Raw genomic sequence first — 25,948 nt, forward strand, 5'->3', positions numbered from 1 at the left:
AATCACAACCCCATATTTGTACTCAGCATGAAAACTACTCCATATACTGGGGTTTTCAAGCAAATCTATCACCTTCCCAAAAATACCAAAAATTGCAGGTAAATATTTCAAGGGATTTTTAAGACCAAAAATAATTTTCCTTTTAAAATTGTACTATATCATGAAATGCTTCTATACTTGAAATAATCTCGGAAAATATCTCATAATACTTCCCTAAGTCAACATATACCCAATAAATACGAAGCAAATAATGACACAATCTTTTTAAAATGTAATTACTACATCACAGGTCTTTAATAACCCTAAACAATATTTCAACCCCAGATTCATATTCAACATGAAAAATAGTCCTTATACTGAGGTTTATAAGGAAATCTATCACCCTTCAAAAAACATCAAGAACTGCAGGTAATAGTTCAAGGGATTTTTTAGCCAAAAAATTTTTCTTTGAAAATTATAATATAACATAATGAAACGCTTCTATACTTGAAATAATCATGGAAAATATCTCATACTGCTTCCCCTAACTGACAGATGCCCAATAAATACAAAGCAAATAACTACACAATCTTTGTAAAATGTAATTAAATTATTACAGGTCTTAAAGACTCCCAAATATAATTTCAACCCCAGATTCTTAATCAAGAAAATATAGTCCTTATGCTCAGGTTTTCAAGCAAATCTATCACCCTTCAAAAAATACCAAAAACTGAAGGTAACAAATAGTTTAGGGGGATTCTTTAAACCAAAAAACTATTTCTTTTAAAACTGTAATATAAGAAAATGAAACATTTTACTTTATGTATGCTAAGTGTGTCTTATGTATCATAATGCATCAACAAATATATAATGATAAAACTTGATGTTTTTGAAGTGTATACAAATCAGCAGCACAGGACTGTTTATCAGCTCTCTAAACCCAAAAATTCAATTTTACTCAAGCCCTTGAAAGCTTGCATAAATATGAAATATGTATTGATTATTTTTTTTTTTTTATTATACTTTGTCGCTGTCTCCCGCGTTTGCGAGGTAGCGCAAGGAAACAGACGAAAGAAATGGCCCAACCCCCCCCATACACATGTATATACATACGTCCACACACGCAAATATACATACCTACACAGCTTTCCATGGTTTACCCCAGACGCTTCACATGCCTTGCTTCAATCCACTGACAGCACGTCAACCCCGGTATACCACATCGCTCCAATTCACTCTATTCCTTGCCCTCCTTTCACCCTCCTGCATGTTCAGGCCCCGATCACACAAAATCTTTTTCACTCCATCTTTCCACCTCCAATTTGGTCTCCCTCTTCTCCTTGTTCAATATTCTTGACAAATGCTCATGAGCTGACAATGTGGGCTACTTAGTGTCCCTTTAGATCAAGCTATTTAATTTGTTTCATGACCTTATCTTCATTTATCTTCTTTCTATCCCTTTAATCAAATGTTTCTAAGAAATCTTAATGCAAAATATGGAAACCTTATGGTTCTGTTTTGATAAAAAATATAAAAATGGACTAATTATCATTTTCATTTTTGAAATTCATACTCCTCTGGAATGCAGCTTGAAATGAATTCTGCAGCCAGAGGGTTAAAAACATGGCATAGGAAGATAATGTGTTTTGTTAGAAAAAGTCAATCTGCAACCCAGGAATCATCTAGTATCAAGATGATCCCAAACATCCTACTTAAAGCTGCAAAATATAAATATAAAAAATAACATGTGAATGTAAAACACCGAGTATTATTACATGAAAATTAATTCTTTTATCTATATCAAAGACAACAGCTAAACAGGACACCAATGTAACTACCCTTTTCCTCTTCAACAGAATAAAAGCCAACTACACTAATTCTATAAGTTCCTAATCAAGCAATAATACTAAGATCAAAAGACAAAAGCTGTAACAAAAAATTTCCATGGAAAAAGTTATTATGCACACTTACTGCAGTGTACAAAATCAAAATACAAAATATACAAAGTGGTGTCTACCAGACCACTTTGCATCACCACATCTAAGACATTTAAATCCAACATCTGGCATATTCATTTCTAGGCTTAGCTAACCTGCTGCTGCAGCTGCTGCTGCTGCTGCTGATGCGGCTGCTGCTGCTGCAGCTGCTGCTGCTGCTGCTGCTTGTTGCTCTAGTTGTTGCTTCTGCTGTTCCAATCCCTGAATCTGGCCAGTTGCATGCTGCACAAAGGCATTATGCTGCTGTTTATAACCCTGAGATGGAAAATCATTATTTCATTCCGCTGTTCTATAAAAAAATAAAAAGCTTCCTCATACCAATGAAACAAATCTATTCCTTTTGTAAGTTTTCTAATTACAAATTGGCTATTTTCACATCTTTCTTTCAGCATTGCAACAGCTTTCAGTTAATTCTTCAAAATGCTTTTGATTCTTTCCTTCATCACAAACTTTTCCATATCATATGCATTATTATAGCAATAAGAATATCAAGCCATTTCCTGTTAATTTGCAATCATTTTTTTTCTGGTTCTTTTTCTAACATAATAATCCCACATTACATCAATACCTCAAACATGAACAATATTCACATATCCCTGTAGAATTCCAATGCACATCTTAACCCAATCATTAACCCTATCATTCAATCCTCTGGCAAATCTAATTCAGACTCCAACTGCTCAAAATCTTTTTAATTTTCATTAAAATACTGACTCTCAGATAAGGGATGAAGGACAAAGGAAAACCTGCAGAGATAGGTTAAAAAACTGGACAACGGCAAGAAATGTAATAAAGAAGTGTTATACAAGGATTTTTGATGATACACTGAGAAGCTGTGAAGTGCTGTAGTTTCTTTTGAAAAGGGCTCGGGACCCATGAAAACCAAATGTGTACATTATATGGCATTTTCTGAAAGACGTGTGCCCACAAGCAAATACAATAAGAACTAATGATCCATACGGCTTGGTGAAATGTGAAAGAAATAATGGAAGAACAGTAGGGAAAAAAGTAATAGATACAGTAATGAGGGGTAAATTAGTTAGGTGTGTGAAGAAGTAAGGTAGTGAGGAGGTGATAATTCTAATTAAAACAGACATTGTTTTAAAACAAAGTAGCTGCTATGCAAAGGAAGGTGTGAGGCATTTGATGGAAAGTGTAGGCTTTGAGAAAGTGTGTTTTAAGGTGTTAATCACAAATTTGGTGAGAGGCTTTTGATGAAAAGTTTGAATTTTTAGAAAGTGAATTTTATGGTGTTAATCACAAAATTTGGGTGATTCAAATAATCAGATAGCATGTCACATGCAAACCATACAATGGCACAGAGGATATGCTGAGAGATGTGCTTTGGAAAGGATATTTGAATCAGCAGATCCAGGAAAAATGCTCACATCTATTGATGATATGAAGAGGGAATAGAGGAGAAAGGTAAAGGGAGTGATGGGGATATCCCAAGTAACTCAAGAAAATGATAAAGGTGGAAATGTCTTTGAAATGCGTTTAACAGTGAGCTGAACTGCTGCATATATGTTCTCTCCTCACAAGTCAGTATTTATCTATCTAGCTATCTATCCATCTACCTATCTAAATCCCTAACATCTGTTCCCACCTGGAACTCCCTCAGGGGGGTGGCAACAACAATAGAGTCTATAACTAGTGAACTCCAATGGTGCTTCTTAGCCTTTAGTGCCTCACCCTTAATAGGTCACTGGCAGAGGGGAACTCTACTGCAGTATTTGCAAACACTCCTATTTAATGTACCTATGGACTACTACTTAATACTCCTGCCTAATGTTGCTACCTACTACTTCTATCAAATGTTTCTACCAAATGCTCCTGCCTAAATGTTCCTAATTACTGCTTCTATCTATTGCTCCTATCATTTTGCCAAAAGGCAGGGCTAGCACATAGTGCTCATTGCAGGAAAATCTTGAGTTAATAAGAATGAGCTATGTGAGTTGTGTTTCAAATGTTCTGTATAACAATAAGAGATTGTACAATTGTGGACAGAATGCCAATGGGTGAGGCAGAAAGAAAAGACAGCTACCTGGGTCAGAGGAGTGCAACTTGGCAACCACTACAGAATTGGCTCACGACACAGCTATCATTAACCTTCTAATACCCAAGCAGGTAGTATGGTAGTATACCTCCCTGGTCACTGGCTGCCTACCAACTAGTATCTACCTACAAGGAAGAACATAAATACATATGATAATGCAAAAGAGCAAAAAATGATAAAATAGAAAACTTTTTAAAAACCAGACCACTCTATGTGGTCTTCCCAATCCATAGTCATGTTATCAAGTCAATACATTTTAACAAACCTCAAAAGTAGCATCAATGTGCTGGTTGATAGTTGCCACAACCTGAGGAAACTCATCTATTAGACCTTTCTCAAAGGTTGCCCAAGATTCAATTGGATTCTTCAGCTGCAATAACACCACATCTTCCAAATTGATTTTAGACTCCCACAGCGACAGCAACTACAAAGATAAAGATACTGTTGGTTAAAAAACTAATACTATAAACTAGTAATTTCATGTAAAAAAAAAAATTCAAAAGTCTAAGAACTTTGTGAATACAAGCCTAATCCACTTACAGTAAATCTGGATAAAAATATCATCTGAAGTACATTAATACCTTAACATACTGAAATACAGGTTAACAAGGTCTTCATAATGATGAACAGGATGTGGAAAAATGTGGAAAAAAAAAGAACATCAGATCCACTAAGAATTCAATAATTCCAGAAACATTACAGTTGTAAAGAACTAGGTATCTATAGATCAACTTCTTTCATATTTATGTAAGCAGTCATCTATCTAATGTTTCAGAAACATTACAGTTGTAAAGAACCAGGTATCTATAGATCAACTTCTTTCATATTTATGTAAGCAATCATCTATCTAAAATCCATGAGGGGGCATTCTTTACTACTGGAGCCCAACCTTTTGAACTTTTCCAATTGTGATAAAAGTTCAGAAGAATTACATGACACTAAGGAATTCTAATTATTGACAAACATTTTACAACCATACCAAACATTACCTTATCCAGCTTAGACTTTTGATCCTCAGAGGCAACAGTCATAGCATTGCAAAACATTGGAGCCAGAACCTTCTGTAGTGCCTCTTTCAAGTCATCAGCATTTTTTCTCACACTAGAAGAAAAAAATGATGAAAAGAAGTCTTCAAAATTATCTACCAAAACATCATCTTCTCATTTAAACTGGGTGGATCAACCACATACAGCCTTGCAGCTTATTCAGATGCATCAACTTATGTCCTTTAAGAAGGCAAAAAAATTTCTTCATCATTATGACAGCACTTCCTATCTATCTCTAAATCCATTTCAACTTACAGGAGGTGCATCAAACACACATATAGACCCAAGAATAAGGAAATTAATTTTACAAAACTTGATATCCAAACCTCAACCCCATACAATACATATATAATACAATTATTCATTTTCCATATAAAGATAGGTTTTCTAATATAATCTACACTTCCATTCACACTTCCAACTACAAAAAGTTTTCCAGTACACCAGTCACTAATCATTACCCTATCATCCTGATTTGAAATGCTTTGAACCTACAACCATTCAGTTACTGAATCTATCCATCTCTTTTATGGTCTACCTTTCCTCCAGGCACTTCTTACTTTCTTTGCCCTAATTGCACAAACAAGGATGTACCACTGAAAGTACAAGCTCGTCAAAAACTTCTCTCCACAGACAACCATCATGTCTCTCTTATCTGAAGTAGCACAGCCTTGGAGCTGCAGGAGCTCCTGGAAAAGGGGTCCTGGGGCAATTAAAAACATATTTATTATTTATATTTATCTATCTATTATACTTTGTCGCTGTCTCCTGCGTTAGCGAGGTAGCGCAAGGAAACAGACGAAAGAATGGCCCAACCCACCCACATACACATGTATATACATACATGTCCACACACGCACATATACATACCTATACATTTCAACATATATTTTCTTTTCTTTTTCTTTTAAACTATTCGCCATTTCCCGCGTTAGCAAGGTAGCATTAAGAACAGAGGACTGGGCCTTTGAGGGAATACCCTCACCTGGCCCAATTCTCTGTTCCCTCTTTTGAAAAAAAAAAAAAAAAAAAAAAAAATATATATATATATATTTTTTTTTTTTTCATACTATTCACCATTTCCCGCGTTAGCGAGGTAGCATTAAGAACAGAGGACTGGGCCTTTGAAGGAATATCCTCATCTGGCAACCTTCTCTGTTCCTTCTTTGGGGGAAAAAAAAAAAAAAACAAGAGGGGAGGATTTCCAGCCCCCCGCTCCCTTCCCTTTTAGTCGCCTTCTACGACACGCAGGGAATACGTACTTGCTGCCTTTATTCATATCAAGTAATAAATATCATTCATACTTATTTGCAACTTCAGCCTAAATGTGGAGAAATCAGGAATATATGACTGAAACTTAGATGAAAATCCACACCTAGCCCCTTCCTCTGTTCTTTCTTTTGAAAGGAGACGATTTCTAGCCATCTGTTTTCTTGTGTATTTGCACCTGTTTCCCATCATCTCCAGAGCAAAGCATTAAAAATCTCTTTAATGCATGTGCAACAACTTATGCACACATTCCATGCTCTTTCTTTTCTTTCATAATTGTCCACATCCCCATCTTATTGAGAAAGCTCCAGGAACAGACAAAGGAAGTGCCACATACACTTACATCCATTCTCTAGGTGTCATGCGCTGTCATGTATCCTTCATATTTTCTCCCAGGAAAACATAATTAACTCCTGACTATAATCGCTCCAACCTATATATTCATGTCAACTATCAAATGAATATTCTTTGGATCCACTCTTATAAATAATCTATCTATCTACCTATCTATTCATATCTCTGATACCATTCCCTCTAAGAACTCCCATCAAGACAGTGACCATGGCAAAAGTCTCCACTATTCCCTGTCAGTAGGAACATTAGGTAGGAGCCTCTATAAACACGGAACAGGAGTTTCCCTCTGCCACTGGTTTAATCAGGGTGAGGCACTAAAGGCTAAGAAGTGGCAGTGGAGTTCACTAGTTATGGAGACTCGACTGCCATAGCTATCCCCTTGAAGGAGTTCCTAGTGGAAAGAGGCATCAGAGGTATGAATAGGTGCAAGCCTCCGTTGCATACACCATTCCACACATTCTAAGAAACTTAATCCATTGGCGATACACACCACTCCACAATCATAGCATGGATAATCAAAAGGGTTTGCATATTCTTGCTAGCCTAATCTAACATGTTATACTATATTTAAGTTTTCCAATAAAATTTGTTTCATTTTACTCACATTCCACTTATCCATACAATCTACAATTTCCATCATATGCAGTTGCAGGCAAACCATTGGAGATACCAGAGCCAAGAAAGATAAAGCAACAACAAACTAAAACAAAAACAACTGTCTTACAGATAAATCATACCTTACCACTACTCAGTAAGCTTACCAATGATGAAGTACATCATTCATGAGATAGATGATGTGCAGCTTGTGAGTGAATGAACCATTAGTGGCTGTAGCTCTGAAACAAAAACAGTACTGCAGGTTACAGCTCTAATTTGAAATTATTAACAGACAGTCTCCTTTTCCAGACATTTCTTAAGTTATCATTGTCTGACAATCCATTTGTAACAAAACATTTTTGGTAATTTTTCAATGCTCCCTGGGCCTTTGCCCATACCCTAACTTGTGACTCACTTCAGTTCCCATGGCTCCATTTGCTGCCATGTTCTCTCTCACGTACCTAAAACACTTCACCTCTCTCAAATTTTTTCCATTCAAACTCACACCCTAACTAGTCTGTCTCTCTCCAGTGCTACACCTAATTACCTTCTTTTGTTCACATTTACTCTCAACTTTCTCTTTTCATACAATCTCCCAAACTCAGCTTCACAAACTTCTTACTCTAAGCTACCAGCAGCATAATGTCATCAGCAAATAGCATCTGACACCTCCTAGGTCCCTGCACCTCAAGACCCCTGCATACACCTTCCTTCAATTATTTCCTAATGAGGCCTTCTTTTGTTGTCCCATCCTAAGTACTTTACACGTTTTCGAGCCATACTTCAAAAACCAATTATCAGAGTAACTGCAGAGATTGTCCAAGTCTGGTTGTAATGCAACTGTTATCATTCCTTGTGACTGCCATCATCCACAAATGTAGAGAATTCAGGTATAAGTCCAGTCCTTACTAGATCATTAAACACAGATCAAGTACAATTGTCCCAGGTCTTACCCCAAAGCTACAGTATTGGTGACCCAATCCTATTCAGTAATAGTGTATATAAGTGCATGCAAATGTTACTTTTACAAATGCAAAACATAAATGGGTAGAAACAAAGAAAAATCATGGAAGATGTATGGAAATCATAAACGAGGAGCAAATGAGAGATTTTAGTCTTACAATAATATTGTTGCATTAACATGTTTTAATATCAGCAATGGAAGTGCGACTATGGCCGCAGTAAAGTATCTCCAACTGGAAAATGGAAAAACTCTGAAATTCTTCTGCTAAAAAAGGTCAAACAGTTATCTCACATATGAATAAAAAACAAAACCTACAGTTCTTACTTCCACATTAGATATCGTGCAAGCCATTGATTCTTTGATGGAGACTGGGCATTGGTGAAGATCCAATGCTTGCCGTTGGATATGGAGTCCTTTGTACATGACTCTGTGATGGGACCTAAAAGCTCATCAAGCTCATGAGTGGACAAGCCTAGCTCTGATGCCTCATTGCGCAGCACCTCACCTCTGGCAACATAAATGCCCTCTCTCACTTGGCCCTCCTTTTGTTGCTCCAGAACCTGGAATGACATGCAAAATCTCAGAATTACTACTTTCTGACTTATATCAAACAGCATCAATATGAAAGTATACCCAAATAACAGACCCTAAAGAAGTGCAAAGTCATGCCTATCTAAAACAGGGAAGAAATGACATCCCAAGAGCTCTATATATTTATACAGCATATAGTGGTAGAGACTGAAATGTCAAATTATGTTTAAAGTAAAGACAAATTGCAATAAAGCCATACAGAACAATACCAGGAAAAAGTCACGTTTGCAGATATGGCCCTGGTTAACCCTTAAATCACTCAGTCTAATATATATGATATGTTTTAGATATCTGGGAGTGGATTTGGCAGCAGATGGAACCATGGAAGCAGAAGTGAATCATAGGGTGGGGGAGGGGGCGAAAGTTCAGGGAGCATTGAAAAATGTGTGGAAGTCGAGAATGTTATCTTGGAAAGCAAAAATGGGTATGTTTGATGGAATAGTGGTTCCAACAATGTTATATGGTTGAGAGGCGTGGGCTATAGACAAAGTTGTGCGGAGGAGGGTGGATGTGTTGGAAATGAGATGTTTCAGGACAATATGTGGTGTGAGATGGTTTGATCAAATAAGTAATGAAAGGGTAAGAGAGATGTGTGGTAATAAAAAGAGTGTGGTTGAGAGAGCAGAAGAGGGTGTTTTGAAATGGTTTGGTCACATGGAAAGAATGAGTGAGGAAAGATTGACATAGAGGATATATGTGTCAGAGGTGGAGGGAACGAGAAGTGGGAGACCAAACTGGAGGTGGAAAGATTGAGTGAAAAAGGTTTTGAGTGATCGGGACCTGAACATGCAAGCGGGTGAAGGCGTGCAAGGAATAGAGTGAATTAGAACGATGTGGTATACCGGGGTGACATACTGGCAATGGATTGAACCAGGGCATGTGAAGCGTCTGGGGTAAACCATGGAAAGTTTTGTGGGGCCTGGACGTGGAAAGGGAGCTGTGGTTCGGTGCATTGTACATGACAGCTAGAGACTGAGTGTGAACAAATGTGGCCTTTGTTGTCTTTTCCTAGTGCTACCTCGCGCACATGCGGAGGGAATGGGTTGCTATTCCATGTGTGGCATGGTGGCAACAGGAATGAATAAGGGCAAACAGTATGAATTATGTACATGTGTATATATATGTATATACTGTACCTAATAACCTTGCTCTTATTCACATTTACTCTCAGCTTTCTTCTTTCACACACTTTACCAAACTCAGTCACCAGCTTCTGCAGTTTCTCACACGAATCAGCCACCAGCGCTATATCATCAGTGAACAACAACTGACTCACTTCCCAAGCTCTCTCATCCACAACAGACTGCATACTTGCCCCTCTTTCCAAAACTCTTGCATTCACCTCCCTAACAACCCCATCCATAAACAAATTAAACAACCATGGAAACATCACACACCCCTGCCGCAAACCTACATTCACTGAGTACCAATCACTTTCCTCTCTTCCTACACGTACACGTGCCTTACATCCTCGATAAAAACTTTTCACTGCTTCTAACAACTTGCCTCCCACACCATATATTCTTAATACCTTTCACAGAGCATCTCTATCAACTCTATCTACCTTCATGAGCATCATATGCCTAATATTACTTTTAGTTTGTTTGATTCTCATTCTGTATAGATAAAAATGTTCTTATACAACTTGAGAAACATGAGCTACACAGGAGTAGACAGTAAATTCCTATTAGATGTTAGAAGGTTAATGAAGTAGAAGACATAGGAGAGTGAGCTGTATGCATACAATATATGAGTTTACAGTTCAAGAAGATGGTTAAAACAAGGCAAACAACTTCAACTTCTAAAAGGGAAATGAAAGAATCTGGATACTAGAGGACAGAGTTGAGTGAAATGGGTAAGAGAGCAAAATGCAAAGTATTGATATGGTAAACATACACAGATAAGGCCTATATGCTGATCAGACAGACAAATGTTATGTAATTACAAGAGACTATGTGATTTACTGACCAATTGTTGAGCTGCTAAATTCTGTTCACTTTGATGGATTTGTTCCTGCAACTGCTGCTGCTGACTGTTAATGGACTCTATAGTTATACTTGGAGGAGGAGGGGGTGGAGGTTGTGAATACCCTGTTGTGCTGCTGGTAAAGGCCCCTGGTTCTCCAGCCTGAGATAAAAATATTTCATGCTGTCCCAAATTAATACATCCTCCGGAAAAAATACAGGTAATAAATTGCATACATGTACCTCAGCTATCTAATTTACAACAAAAAGTTTATGATACACCCAGATAAAAAGTTGTCCCAATAGCCTCATGCTATAGGCTATGGAACTGCATCCCACTGAATACTCCTTACTAAAAAAATGCTTTTCTCTACTAAGTACTAACCTGAGGAGCAGTATAAGTAGCATCACCTGGTGGTGGTGGAGGGAAAGACTGAGTAGTATGAACAAATGGGGGTTCTGTTGTACTATTGGGAACATAGGACGTGGAAGTGACATAACTTGAATCACCAGGTGGGAATGTCGTGGGTGGTTCACTGGCAGCAGGTGGAGGTGGTGGTGCATACTGCCCCTGAGAGAAACCTCCTGAGGAAACAGTCACTTGTGGAAACTGAGGTAGCTCAGGCTCTGGGTATGCTGAAGTGGGAGGGTATCCATATGCAGGTGGGTAGCTTTGGCCAGGGAAGCCACCACCTGCACCTCCACCTGTAAAGGCTCCTTGTGGGGGAGGTGGGGCCTGGTGTAATGAAGGCTGCTGAGATGGCTGAGACTGTTGCTGTTGCTGTTGTTCACGAACTTGGCGATGCTTCAGTACTGCAAATAAGAAAGAAAAGGGAGCGAGTTTACATTATATGAATATATATAAAAAGTTTTTATCGAGGATGTAAGGCATGTGTACAAGTAGGAAGAGAGGAAAGTGATTGGTTCCCAGTGAATGTCGGTTTGCGTGATGCCTCCATGGTTATTTGTTTATGGATGGGGTTGTTAGGAAGATGAATGCAAGAGTTTTGGAAAGAGGGGCAAGTATGCAGTCTGTTCTGGATGAGAGGGCTTGGGAAGTGAGTCAGTTGTTGTTCGCTGATGATACAGCACTGGTGGCTGATTCGGGTGAGAAACTGCAGAAGCTGGTGACTGTGTTTGGTAAAGTGTGTGAAAGAAGAAAGATGAGAGTAAATGTGAATAAGAGCAAGGTTATTAGGTACAGTAGGGTTGAGGGAAAAGTCAACTGGGAGGTAAGTTTGAATGGAGAAAAACTGGAGGAAGAAGTGTTATAGATATCTGGGAGTAGATTTAACAGCAGATGGAACCATGGAAGCGGAAGTGAGTCACAGGATGGGGGAGGGGGCAAAGGTTCTGGGAGCGCTCAAGAATGTGTGGAAGGCGAGAACATTATCTCGGAAAGCAAAAATGGGTATGCTTGAAGGAATAGTGGTTCCAACAATATCATATGGTTGCGAGAGATGGGCTATAGATAGAGTTGTGCGGAAGAGGGTGGATGTGTTGGAAATGAGATGTTTTAGGACAATATGTGATGTGAGGTGGTTTGATCGAGTAAGTAATGAAAGGATAAGTGAGATGTGTTGTAATAAAAAGAGTGGTTGAGAGAGCAGAGGAGGGTGTACTGAAATGGTTTGGTCAAAAGGGGAGAATGACTGAGGAAAGATCAACAAAGAGGATATATGTGTCAGAGGTGGAGGGAACGAGGAGAAGTGGGAGACCAAATTGGAGGTGGAAGGATGGAGTGAAAAAGATCTTGAGCAATCAGGGCCTGAACATACAGGAGAGTGAAAGGCGTGCAAGGAATAGAGTGAATTGGAGCGATGTGGTATACTGGAGTCGACATGCTGTCAATGGAATGAACCAGGGCATGTGAAGCATCTGGGGTAAACCATTTTGCTTTGTTGCTGTCTCCCGCGTTAGCGAGGTAGCGCAAGGAAACAGACAAAAGAATGGCCAAACCCACCCACATACACATGTAAGTACATACACGTCCACACACGCAAATATACATACCTATACATCTCAATGTACACATATATATACACACACAGACATATACATATATACACATGTACATAATTCATACTGTCTGCCTTTATTTATTCCCATCGCCACCCCGCCACACATGGAATAACGACCCCCTCCCCCCTCATGTGTGCGAGGTAGCGCTAGGAAAAGACAACAAAGGCCACATTCATTCACACTCAGTCTCTAGCTGTCATGTAATAATGCACCGAAACCACAGCTCCCTTTCCACATCCAGGCCCCACACAACTTTCCATGGTTTACCCCAGACACTTCACATGCCCTGGTTCAATCCATTGACAGCACGTCGACCCCGGTATACCACATCATTCCAATTCACTCTATTCCTTGCACGCCTTTCACCCTCCTGCATGTTCAGGCCCCAATCACTCAAAATCTTTTTCACTCCATCTTTCCACCTCCAATTTGGTCTCCCACTTCTCCTCTTTCCCTCCACCTCTGACACATATATCCTCTTGGTCAATCTTTCCTCACTTATTCTCTCCATGTGACCAAACCATTTCAAAACACCCTCTTCTGCTCTCTCAACCACACTCTTTTTATTTCCACACATCTCTCTTACCCTTACATTACTTACTCGATCAAAACACCTCACACCACATATTGTCCTCAGACATCTCATTTCCAGCACATCCACCCTCCTGCGCACAACTCTATCCATAGCCCACACCTTGCAACCATACAACATTGTTGGAACCATTATTCCTTCAAACATACCCATTTTTGCTTTCCAAGATAAAGTTCTCGACTTCCAAACATATAGCTACCTCGCTAATGCGGGAAATGGCGAATAGTTTGAAAGATACATATATATATATATATATATATATATATATATATATATATATATATATATATATATATGAAGTATGAAGTCTGTTGTGGATGAGAGAGCTTGGGAAGTGAGTCAGTTGTTGTTCGCTGATGATACAGCGCTGGTGGCTGATTCATGTGAGAAACTGCAGAAGCTGGTGACTGAGTTTGGTAAAGTGTGTGAAAGAAGAAAGTTAAGAGTAAATGTGAATAAGAGCACAGTTATTAGGTACAGTAGGGTTGAGGGTCAAGTCAATTGGGAGGTAAGTTTGAATGGAGAAAAACTGGAGGAAGTAAAGTGTTTTAGATATCTGGGAGTGGATCTGGCAGCGGATGGAACCATGGAAGCGGAAGTGGATCATAGGGTGGGGGAGGGGGCGAAAATTCAAGGGAGCCTTGAAGAATGTGTGGAAGTCGAGAACATTATCTCGGAGAGCAAAAATGGGCATGTTTGAAGGAATAGTGGTTCCAACAATGTTGTATGGTTGCGAGGCGTGGGCTATGGATAGAGTTGTGCGCAGGAGGATGGATGTGCTGGAAATGAGATGTTTGAGGACAATGTGTGGTGTGAGGTGGCTTGATCGAGTAAGTAACGTAAGGGTAAGAGAGATGTGTGGAAATAAAAAGAGCGTGGTTGAGAGAGCAGAAGAGGGTGTTTTGAAATGGTTTGGGCACATGGAGAGAATGAGTGAGGAAAGATTGAAGAAGAGGATATATGTGTTGGAGGTGGAGGGAACGAGGAGAAGTGGAAGACCAAATTGGAGGTGGAAAGATGGAGTGAAAAAGATTTTGTGTGATCGGGGCCTGAACATGCAGGAGGGTGAAAGGAGGGCAAGGAATAGAGTGAATTGGATCGATGTGGTATACCGGGGTTGACGTGCTGTCAGTGGATTGAATCAGGGCATGTGAAGCGTCTGGGGTAAACCATGGAAAGCTGTGTAGGTATGTATATTTGCGTGTGTGGACGTAGGTATATACATGTGTATGGGGGTGGGTTGGGCCATTTTCTTTCGTCTGTTTCCTTGCGCTACCTCGCAAACGCGGGAGACAGCGACAAAAAAAAAAATATATATATATATATATATAATAGTACGAAAAGAAAGAATATATATATATTTTTTTCTTTTTTTCTTTCATACTATTCGCCATTTCCCGCATCAGCGAGGTAGCGTTAAGAACAGAGGACTGGGCCTCTGAGGAAACATCCTCACCCGGCCCCCTTCTCTGTTCCTTCCTTTGAAAAAAAAAAAAAAAAAAAAAAAAAAAAAAAAAAAAAAAACGAGAGGGGAGGATTTCCAGCCCCCCGCTCCCTTCCCTTTTAGTCGCCTTCTACGACACGCAGGGAATACGTGGGAAGTATTCTTTCTCCCCTATCCCCAGGGATAATATATATATATATATATATATATATATATATATATATATATATATATATATATATATTATTAGGTACAGTAGGGTTGAGGGTCAAGTCAATTGGGAGGTAAGTTTGAATGGAGCAAAACTGGAGGAAGTAAAGTGTTTTAGATATCTGGGAGTGGATCTGGCAGCGGATGGAACCATGAAAGCAGAAGTGGATCATAAGGTGGGGGAGGGGGCGAAAATCCTGGGAGCCTTGAAGAATGTGTGGAAGTCGAGAACATTATCTCGGAAAGCAAAAATGGGTACGTTTGAAGGAATAGTGGTTCCAACAATGTTGTATGGTTGCGAGGCGTGGGCTATGGATAGAGTTGTGAGCAGGAGGATGGATGTGCTGGAAATGAGATGTTTGAGGACAATGTGTGGTGTGAGGTGGTTTGATCGAGTAAGTAACGTAAGGGTAAGAGACATGTGTGGAAATAAAAAGAGCGTGGTTGAGAGACCAAAAGAGGGTGTTTTGAAATGGTTTGGGCACATGGAGACAATGAGTGAGGAAAGATTGACCAAGAGGATATATGTGTCGGAGGTGGAGGGAACGAGAAGTGGGAGACCACATTGGAGGTGGAAAGATGTAGTGAAAAAGATTTTGTGTGATCGGGGCCTGAACATGCAGGAGGGTGAAAGGAGGGCAAGGAATAGAGTGAATTGGATCGATGTGGTATACCGGGGTTGACGTGCTGTCAGTGGATTGAATCACGGCATGTGAAGCGTTTGGGGTAAACCATGGAAAGCTGTGTAGGTATGTATATTTGCGCGTGTGGACGTATGTATATACATGTGTATGGGGGTGGGTTGGGCCATTTCTTTCGTCTGTTTCCTTGCGCTACCTCGCAAACGCGGGAGACAGAAAAAAAAAAAAAAAATATATATATATATATATATATATATATATATATATATATATATATATATATATATATATATATATATATATCATTGAAGGAATAGTGGTTCAAACAATGTTGTATGGTTGCGAGGCGTGGGCTATGGATAGAGTTGTGCGCAGGAGGATGGATGTGCTGGAAATGAGATGTTTGAGAACAATGTGTGGTGTGAGGTGGTTTGATCGAGTAAGTAATGTAAGGGTAAGAGAGATGTGTGGAAATAAAAAGAGCGTGGTTGAGAGAGCAGAAGAGGGTGTTTTGAAATGGTTTGGGTACATGGAGAGAATGAGTGGGGAAAGATTGACCAAGAGGATATATGTGTCGGAGGTGGAGGGAACGAGGAGAAGTGGGAGACCAAATTGGAGGTGGAAAGATGGAGTGAAAAAGATTTTGAGTGATTGGGGCCTGAACATGCAGGAGGGTGAAAGGCGGGCAAGGAATAGAGTGAATTGGATTGATGTGGTATACTGGGGTTGACGTGCTGTCAGTGGATTGAATCAGGGCATGTGAAGCGTCTGGGGTAAACCATGGAAAGTTCTGTGGGGCCTGGATGTGGAAAGGGAGCTGTGGTTTCGGGCATTATTGCATGACAGCTAGAGACTGAGTGTGAACGAATGAGGCCTTTGTTGTCTTTTCCTAGCGCTACCCCGCACACACGAGGGGGGAGGGGGATGGTATTCCATGTGTGGTGAGGTGGCGATGGGAATGAATAAAGGCAGACAGTGTGAATTGTATGCATGGGTATATATGTATGTGTCTGTGTGTGTATATATATGTGTACACTGAGATGTATAGGTATGTATATTTGCGTGTGTAGACGTGTGTGTATATACATGTGTATGGGGGTGGGTTGGGCCATTTCTTTCGTCTGTTTCCTTGCGCTACCTCACAAATGTGGGAGACAACGACAAAGCAAAATAAAAAATATAATAATAATTTTTTTTTTTTTTTTTTTTTTTTTTTATACTTTGTCGCTGTCTCCCGCGTCTGCGAGGTAGCGCAAGGAAACAGACGAAAGAAATGGCCCAACCCCCCCCATACACATGTACATACACACGTCCACACACGCAAATATACATACCTACACAGCTTTCCATGGTTTACCCCGGACGCTTCACATGCCTTGGTTCAATCCACTGACAGCACGTCAACCCCTGTATACCACATCACTCCAATTCGCTCTATTTCTTGCCCTCCTTTCACCCTCCTGCATGTTCAGGCCCCGATCACACAAAATCCTTTTCACTCCATCTTTCCACCTCCAATTTGGTCTCCCTCTTCTCCTCGTTCCCTCCACCTCCGACACATATATCCTCTTGGTCAATCTTTCCTCACTCATTCTCTCCATGTGCCCAAACCATTTCAAAACACCCTCTTTTGCTCTCTCAACCACGCTCTTTTTATTTCCACACATCTCTCTTACCCTTACGTTACTTACTCGATCAAACCACCTCACACCACACATTGTCCTCAAGCATCTCATTTCCAGCACATCCATCCTCCTGCTCACAACTCTATCCATAGCCCACGCCTCGCAACCATACAACATTGTTGGAACCACTATTCCTTCAAACATACCCATTTTTGCTTTCCGAGATAATGTTCTCGACTTCCACACATTTTTCAAGGCTCCCAAAATTTTCGCCCCCTCCCCCACCCTATGATCCACTTCCGCTTCCATGGTTCCATCCGCTGACAGATCCACTCCCAGATATCTAAAACACTTCACTTCCTCCAGTTTTTCTCCATTCAAACTCACCTCCCAATTGACTTGACCCTCAACCCTACTGTACCTAATAACCTTGCTCTTATTCACATTACTCTTAACTTTCTTCTTCCACACACTTTACCAAACTCAGTCACCAGCTTCTGCAGTTTCTCACATGAATCCGCCACCAGCGCTGTATCATCAGCGAACAACAACTGACTCACTTCCCAAGCTCTCTCATCCCCAACAGACTTCATACTTGCCCCTCTTTCCAAAACTCTTGCATTTACCTCCCTAACAACCCCATCCATAAACAAATTAAACAACCATGGAGACATCACACACCCCTGCCGCAAACCTACATTCACTGAGAACCAATCACTTTCCTCTCTTCCTACACGTACACATGCCTTACATCCTCGATAAAAACTTTTCACTGCTTCTAACAACTTGCCTCCCACACCATATATTCTTAATACCTTCCACAGAGCATCTCTATCAACTCTATCATATGCCTTCTCCAGATCCATAAATGCTACATACAAATCCATTTGCTTTTCTAAGTATTTCTCACATACATTCTTCAAAGCAAACACCTGATCCACACATCCTCTACCACTTCTGAAACCACACTGCTCTTCCCCAATATATATATATATATTTTTTTTTTTTTCAAACTATTTGCCATTTCCCGTGTTAGCAAGGTAGCGTTAAGAACAGAGGACTGGGCCTCTGAGGGAATATCCTCACCTGGCCCCCTTCTCTCTTCCTTCTTTTGGAAAATTAAAAAAAAAAAAAAAAAAAAAAAAGAGGGGAGGATTTCCAGCCCCCCGCTCCCTCCCCTTTTAGTCGCCTTCTATGACACGCAGGGAATACGTGGGAAGTATTCTTTCTGCCCAATCCCCAGGGGATAATATATATAATATTTTTTTTTTTTTTTTTTTTTTTTTCATACTATCCGCCATTTCCCGCGACAGCGAGGTAGCGTTAAGAACAGAGGACTGGGCCTTTGAGGAAATATCCTCACCTGGCCCTCTTCTCTGTTCCTTCTTTTGGAAAAAAAAAAAAAAAAAAAAAAAAAAAAAAAAAAAATGAGAGGGGAGGATTTCCAGCCCCCCGCTCCCTTCCCTTTTAGTCGCCTTCTACGACACGCAGGGAATACATGGGAAGTATTCTTTCTCCCCTATCCCCAGGGATAAATATGTATGAATATGTACATGTGTATACATATATATATAATATAATATACATATATATATAATATAATATAATATAATATAATATAATATAATATAATATACATATATATATAATATAATATAATATAAGTTTTTATCGAGGATGTAAGGCATGTGTACGTGTAGGAAGAGAGGAAAGTGATTGGTTCTCAGTGAATGTAGGTTTGCGGCAGGGGTGTGTGATGTCTCCATGGTTGTTTAATTTGTTTATGGATGGGGTTGTTAGGGAGGTAAATGCAAGAGTTTTGGAAAGAGGGGCAAGTATGAAGTCTGTTGGGGATGAGAGAGCTTGGGAAGTGAGTCAGTTGTTGTTCGCTGATGATACAGCGCTGGTGGCTGATTCATGTGAGAAACTGCAGAAGCTGGTGACTGAGTTTGGTAAAGTGTGTGGAAGAAGAAAGTTAAGAGTAAATGTGAATAAGAGCAAGGTTATTAGGTACAGTAGGGTTGAGGGTCAAGTCAATTGGGAGGTGAGTTTGAATGGAGAAAAACTGGAGGAAGTAAAGTGTTTTAGATATCTGGGAGTGGATCTGGCAGCGGATGGAACCATGGAAGCGGAAGTGGATCATAGGGTGGGGGAGGGGGCGAAAATTCTGGGGGCCTTGAAGAATGTGTGGAAGTCGAGAACATTATCTCGGAAAGCAAAAATGGGTATGTTTGAAGGAATAGTGGTTCCAACAATGTTGTATGGTTGCGAGGCGTGGGCTATGGATAGAGTTGTGCGCAGGAGGATGGATGTGCTGGAAATGAGATGTTTGAGGACAATGTGTGGTGTGAGGTGGTTTGATCGAGTGAGTAACGTAAGGGTAAGAGAGATGTGTGGAAATAAAAAGAGCGTGGTTGAGAGAGCAGAAGAGGGTGTTTTGAAGTGGTTTGGGCACATGGAGAGAATGAGTGAGGAAAGATTGACCAAGAGGATATATGTGTCGGAGGTGGAGGGAACGAGGAGAAGAGGGAGACCAAATTGGAGGTGGAAAGATGGAGTGAAAAAGATTTTGTGTGATTGGGGCCTGAACATGCAGGAGGGTGAAAGGAGGGCAAGGAATAGAGTGAATTGGAGCGATGTGGTATACCGGGGTTGACGTGCTGTCAGTGGATTGAATCAAGGCATGTGAAGCGTCTGGGGTAAACCATGGAAAGCTGTGTAGGTATGTATATTTGCGTGTGTGGACGTATGTATATACATGTGTATGGGGGGGTTGGGCCATTTCTTTCGTCTGTTTCCTTGCGCTACCTCACAAACGCGGGAGACAGCGACAAAGTATAAAAAAAAAAAAAAAATATATATATATATGTGTGTGTGTGTGTGTGTGTGTGTGGGTAGATGGTCCATTCTTCGTCTGTTTCCTGGCACTACCTCGTTGACATGGGAAACAGCGATTATGTATAATAAATAAATAATAAATATTTAAGAAGTGTTTCCAAAGAATGGTATTATCTGAAGAAGCAAATACAGTGACCAGTTGCACCAATGTCAAAATATTGGCAAGGGTTTTGAGAAAAAAAAGGAGACATGAAACTCAGCAATCATATGAAGACTTTTGGCATCTGTTGTGGAAGTCTTCATATGAAGACCCCCAGCATATACAGGATAAGAAATAGATTGATCCTAAATATTTGCAAAAAATCAAAAACATATATTTCAGAGTACATGCAATACTTGGAAAATATTGAAACACACTATACAGATATCATTAAACTCTAAGAGAAACAGTGCAGCCTGCAAAATGTATTCTTGAATAATTTACTCACTTGCTTGTTCTGTAGTGACTTTGTACTGGTAATAGTTGAAATATTCTCCACCAAACAAGAAACTAAACTTAGGGTTCTCCTTTTGCTTGGTCTTGGTCATCTGCTCAAATTCAGGACCATTGCGAGCAACAAACTGGGCCAGCTTGTCAATAATGTTTTTCAGCTCTTGATCTGTAATGAATAAAGTATTCTAATAACATCTCTTTAAAATGCATAACAATGATTCTAATCAACAAAAAGGAATCTCAGAAATGCATATGTATATGCAAGTATATGCCTCTTTAAAGTTCTATCCATTAAGAAAATGCATGAATAGCTAGAGTCTATAAACATAGTTCTTCGTCAACAATCCCTTTCTTTGTATAATATATCAGGTTCCACCAACTCAACCAAAAAGTCCCCACTCGAGGAGAAAGGGCATCCACATCTCTTAAGTTTATACTGCCACATAAATACAGGCTAACTTCTGAAAACATTAATATATATTGCAATAGTTCATAGTGGTGCACGTGATCTAGTATTTGGTGATAACCACAAGGAAAATTACTTATTGTGTTTCATTTTCCTGGTGATTACCAGCAATATATGTATGTATATATTTTTTTTTTTCTTTTTTTTTTATACTTTGTCGCTGTCTCCCGCGTTTGTGAGGTAGCGCAAGGAAACAGACGAAAGAAATGGCCCAACCCCCCCCATACACATGTATATACACACGTCCACACACACAAATATACATACCTACACAGCTTTCCATGGTTTACCCCAGACGCTTCACATGCCCTGCTTCAATCCACTGACAGCACGTCAACCCCGGTATACCACATCGCTCCAATTCACTCTATTCCTTGCCCTCCTTTCACCCTCCTGCATGTTCAGGCCCCAATCACACAAAATCTTTTTCACTCCATCTTTCCACCTCCAATTTGGTCTCCCTCTTCTCCTTGTTCCCTCCACCTCCGACACATATATCCTCTTGCTCAATCTTTCCTCACTCATCCTCTCCATGTGCCCAAACCACTTCAAAACACCCTCTTCTGCTCTCTCAACCACGCTCTTTTTATTTCCACACATCTCTCTTACCCTTACGTTACTCACTCGATCAAACCACCTCACACCACACATTGTCCTCAAACATCTCATTTCCAGCACATCCATCCTCCTGCGCACAACTCTATCCATAGCCCACGCCTCGCAACCATACAACATTGTTGGAACCACTATTCCTTCAAACATACCCATTTTTGCTTTCCGAGATAATGTTCTCGACTTCCACACATTCTTCAAGGCCCCCAGGACTTTCGCCCCCTCCCCCACCCTATGATCCACTTCCGCTTCCATGGTTCCATCCGCTGACAGATCCACTCCCAGATATCTAAAACACTTCACTTCCTCCAGTTTTTCTCCATTCAAACTCACCTCCCAATTGACTTGACCCTCAACCCTACTGTACCTAACAACCTTGCTCTTATTCACATTTACTCTTAACTTTCTTCTTCCACACACTTTTCCAAACTCAGTCACCAGCTTCTGCAGTTTCTCACATGAATCAGCCACCAGCGCTGTATTATCAGCGAACAACAACTGACTCACTTCCCAAGCTCTCTCATCCCCAACAGACTTCATACTTGCCCCTCTTTCCAAAACTCTTGCATTCACCTCCCTAACAACCCCATCCATAAACAAATTAAACAACCATGGAGACATCACACACCCCTGCCGCAAACCTACATTCACTGAGAACCAATCACTTTCCTCTCTTCCTACACGTACACATGCCTTACATCCTCGATAAAAACTTTTCACTGCTTCTAACAACTTTCCTCCCACACCATATATTCTTAATACCTTCCACAGAGCATCTCTATCAACTCTATCTACCTTCATGAGCATCATATGCCTAATATTACTTTTAGTTTGTTTGATTCTCATTCTGTATAGATAAAAATGTTCTTATACAACTTGAGAAACTGAGCTACACAGGAGTAGACAGTAAATTCCTATTAGATGTTAGAAGGTTAATGAAGTAGAAGACATAGGAGAGTGAGCTGTATGCATACAATATATGAGTTTACAGTTCAAGAAGATGGTTAAAACAAGGCAAACAACTTCAACTTCTAAAAGGGAAATGAAAGAATCTGGATACTAGAGGACAGAGTTGAGTGAAATGGGTTAAGAGAGCAAAATGCAAAGTATTGATATGGTAAACATACACAGATAAGGCCTATATGCTGATCAGACAGACAAATGTTATGTAATTACAAGAGACTATGTGATTTACTGACCAATTGTTGACGGGCTAAATTCAGTTCACTTTGATGGATTTGTTCCTGCAACTGCTGCTGCTGACTGTTAATGGACTCTATAGTTATACTTGGAGGAGGAGGGGGTGGAGGTTTGATGAATACCCCGGTTGTGCTGCTGGTAAAGGCCCCTGGTTCTCCCAGCCTGAGATAAAAATATTTCATGCTGTCCCCAAGATTAATACATCCTCCGGAAAAAATACAGGTAATAAATTGCATACATGTACCTCAGCTATCTAATTTACAACAAAAAGTTTATGATACACCCAGATAAAAAGTTGTCCCAATAGCCTCATGCTATAGGCTATGGAACTGCATCCCACTGAATACTCCTTACTAAAAAAATGCTTTTCTCTACTAAGTACTAACCTGAGGAGCAGTATAAGTAGCATCACCTGGTGGTGGTGGAGGGAAAGACTGAGTAGTATGAACAAATGGGGGTTCTGTTGTACTATTGGGAACATAGGACGTGGAAGTGACATAACTTGAATCACCAGGTGGGAATGTCGTGGGTGGTTCACTGGCAGCAGGTGGAGGTGGTGGTGCATACTGCCCCTGAGAGAAACCTCCTGAGAAACAGTCACTTGTGGAAACTGAGGTAGCTCAGGCTCTGGGTATGCTGAAGTGGAGGGTATCCATATGCAGGTGGGTAGCTTTGGCCAGGGAAGCCACCACCTGCACCTCCACCTGTAAAGGCTCCTTGTGGGAGGTGGGGCCTGGTGTAATGAAGGCTGCTGAGATGGCTGAGACTGTTGCTGTTGCTGTTGTTCACGAACTTGGCGATGCTTCAGTACTGCAAATAAGAAAGAAAAGGGAGCGAGTTTACATTATATGAATATATATAAAAAGTTTTTATCGAGGATGTAAGGCATGTGTACGTGTAGGAAGAAAGGAAAGTGATTGGTTCTCAGTGAATGTAGGTTGCGGCAGGGGTGTGTGATGTCTCCATGGTTGTTTAATTTGTTTATGGATGGGGTTGTTAGGAAGATGAATGCAAGAGTTTTGGAAAGAGGGGCAAGTATGCAGTCTGTTCTGGATGAGAGGGCTTGGGAAGTGAGTCAGTTGTTGTTCGCTGATGATACAGCACTGGTGGCTGATTCGGGTGAGAAACTGCAGAAGCTGGTGACTGTGTTTGGTAAAGTGTGTGAAAGAAGAAAGATGAGAGTAAATGTGAATAAGAGCAAGGTTATTAGGTACAGTAGGGTTGAGGGACAAGTCAACTGGGAGGTAAGTTTGAATGGAGAAAAACTGGAGGAAGTAAAGTGTTTTAGATATCTGGGAGTAGATTTAACAGCAGATGGAACCATGGAAGCGGAAGTGAGTCACAGATGGGGAGGGAGCAAAGGTCTGGGAGCGCTCAAGAATGTGTGGAAGTCGAGAACATTATCTCGGAAAGCAAAAATGGGTATGCTTGAAGGAATAGTGTTCCAACAATATCATATGGTTGCGAGAGATGGGCTTAGATAGAGTTGAGCGGAAGAGGGTGGATGTGTTGGAAATGAGATGTTTGAGGACAATGTGTGGTGTGAGGTGGTTTGATCGAGTAAGTAATGAAAGGATAAGTGAGATGTGTTGTAATAAAAAGAGTGGTTGAGAGAGCAGAGGAGGGTGTACTGAAATGGTTTGGTCAAAAGGGGAGAATGACTGAGGAAAGATCAACAAAGAGGATATATGTGTCAGAGGTGGAGGGAACGAGGAGAAGTGGGAGACAAATTGGAGGTGGAAGGATGGAGTGAAAAAGATCTTGAGCAATCAGGCCTGAACATACAGGAGAGTGAAAGGCGTGCAAGGAATAGAGTGAATTGGAGCGATGTGGTATACCGGGGTTGACGTGCTGTCAGTGGATTGAATCAGGGCATGTGAAGCGTCGGGGTAAACCATGTTGCCTTTGTTTGCTGTCTCCCGCGTTTGTGAGGTAGCGCAAGGAAACAGACGAAAGAAATGGCCCAACCCCCCCCATACACATGTACATACACACGTCCACACACGCAAATATACATACCTATACATCTCAATGTACACATATATATACACACACAGACATATACATATATACACATGTACATAATTCATACTGTCTGCCTTTATTTATTCCATCGCCAACCTCCGACCGCCACACATGGAATAACGACCCCCTCCCCCCTCATGTGTGCCGAGGTAGCGCTAGGAAAAGACAACAAAGGCCACATTCATTCACACTCAGTCTCTAGCTGTCATGTAATAATGCACCGAAACCACAGCTCCCTTTCCACATCCAGGCCCCACACAACTTTCCATGGTTTACCCCAGACACTTCACATGCCCTGGTTCAATCCATTGACAGCACGTCAACCCCGGTATACCACATCGCTCCAATTCACTCTATTCCTTGCACGCCTTTCACCCTCCTGCATGTTCAGGCCCCAATCACTCAAAATCTTTTTCACTCCATCTTTCCACCTCCAATTTGGTCTCCCTCTTCTCCTCGTTCCCTCCACCTCTGACACATATATCCTCTTGGTCAATCTTTCCTCACTTATTCTCTCCATGTGACCAAACCATTTCAAAAACACCCTCTTCTGCTCTCTCAACCACGCTCTTTTTATTTCCACACATCTCTCTTACCCTTACATTACTTACTCGATCAAACCACCTCACACCACACATTGTCCTCAAACATCTCATTTCCAGCACATCCACCCTCCTGCGCACAACTCTATCCATAGCCCACACCTTGCAACCATACAACATTGTTGGAACCATTATTCCTTCAAACATACCCATTTTTGCTTTCCAAGATAAAGTTCTCGACTTCCAAACATATAGCTACCTCGCTAATGCGTGAAAATGGCGAATAGTTTGAAAGATACATATATAGATATATATATATATATAATATATATATAATATATATTATATATATATATTATATATATATATATATGAAGTATGAAGTCTGTTGTGGATGAGAGAGCTTGGGAAGTGAGTCAGT

The 25,948-nt window shown here is 40.5% G+C and overlaps 2 protein-coding genes across 12 annotated transcripts in view; both read right to left on the minus strand.

Annotated features, from left to right (window-relative positions):
* The window catches only part of LOC139752665 (calcium homeostasis endoplasmic reticulum protein-like), a 71,262-nt gene extending 50,389 nt beyond the window's left edge, over positions 1-20,873 (minus strand). For all 7 annotated transcript variants that reach the window (XM_071668428.1, XM_071668425.1, XM_071668427.1 and 4 more), the window contains exons 1-8: positions 20,678-20,873; positions 11,203-11,630; positions 10,822-10,980; positions 8,587-8,822; positions 7,463-7,537; positions 5,022-5,133; positions 4,298-4,456; positions 2,072-2,231 (exon numbers count right to left, since the gene is read on the minus strand). In XM_071668428.1, coding sequence (XP_071524529.1) covers positions 2,072-2,231; positions 4,298-4,456; positions 5,022-5,133; positions 7,463-7,537; positions 8,587-8,822; positions 10,822-10,980; positions 11,203-11,630; positions 20,678-20,777 — 1,429 coding nt within the window. In that variant the 5' untranslated portion in view covers positions 20,778-20,873. The remainder of the gene's footprint in view (positions 1-2,071; positions 2,232-4,297; positions 4,457-5,021; positions 5,134-7,462; positions 7,538-8,586; positions 8,823-10,821; positions 10,981-11,202; positions 11,631-20,677) is intronic.
* Positions 20,874-23,198: 2,325 nt separating this feature from the next.
* LOC139752666 (uncharacterized) overlaps positions 23,199-25,948 on the minus strand; it is a 58,817-nt gene continuing 56,067 nt past the window's right edge. For 4 of the 5 annotated variants that reach the window (XR_011713556.1, XR_011713555.1, XR_011713558.1 and 1 more), the window contains one exon: positions 23,700-23,770. Coding sequence is in view for 1 of the 5 variants with exons in the window: in XM_071668429.1 (XP_071524530.1) it covers positions 23,214-23,770 (557 nt within the window). In the remaining 4 variants the exon portion in view is untranslated. Of the gene's footprint in view, positions 23,771-25,948 lie in introns of all 5 variants that reach the window. The other variant, XM_071668429.1, reaches the window with a different exon arrangement.

The sequence above is a fragment of the Panulirus ornatus genome, chromosome 13 (assembly GCF_036320965.1).
Source record: "Panulirus ornatus isolate Po-2019 chromosome 13, ASM3632096v1, whole genome shotgun sequence".
NCBI lineage: Eukaryota > Metazoa > Arthropoda > Malacostraca > Decapoda > Palinuridae > Panulirus > Panulirus ornatus.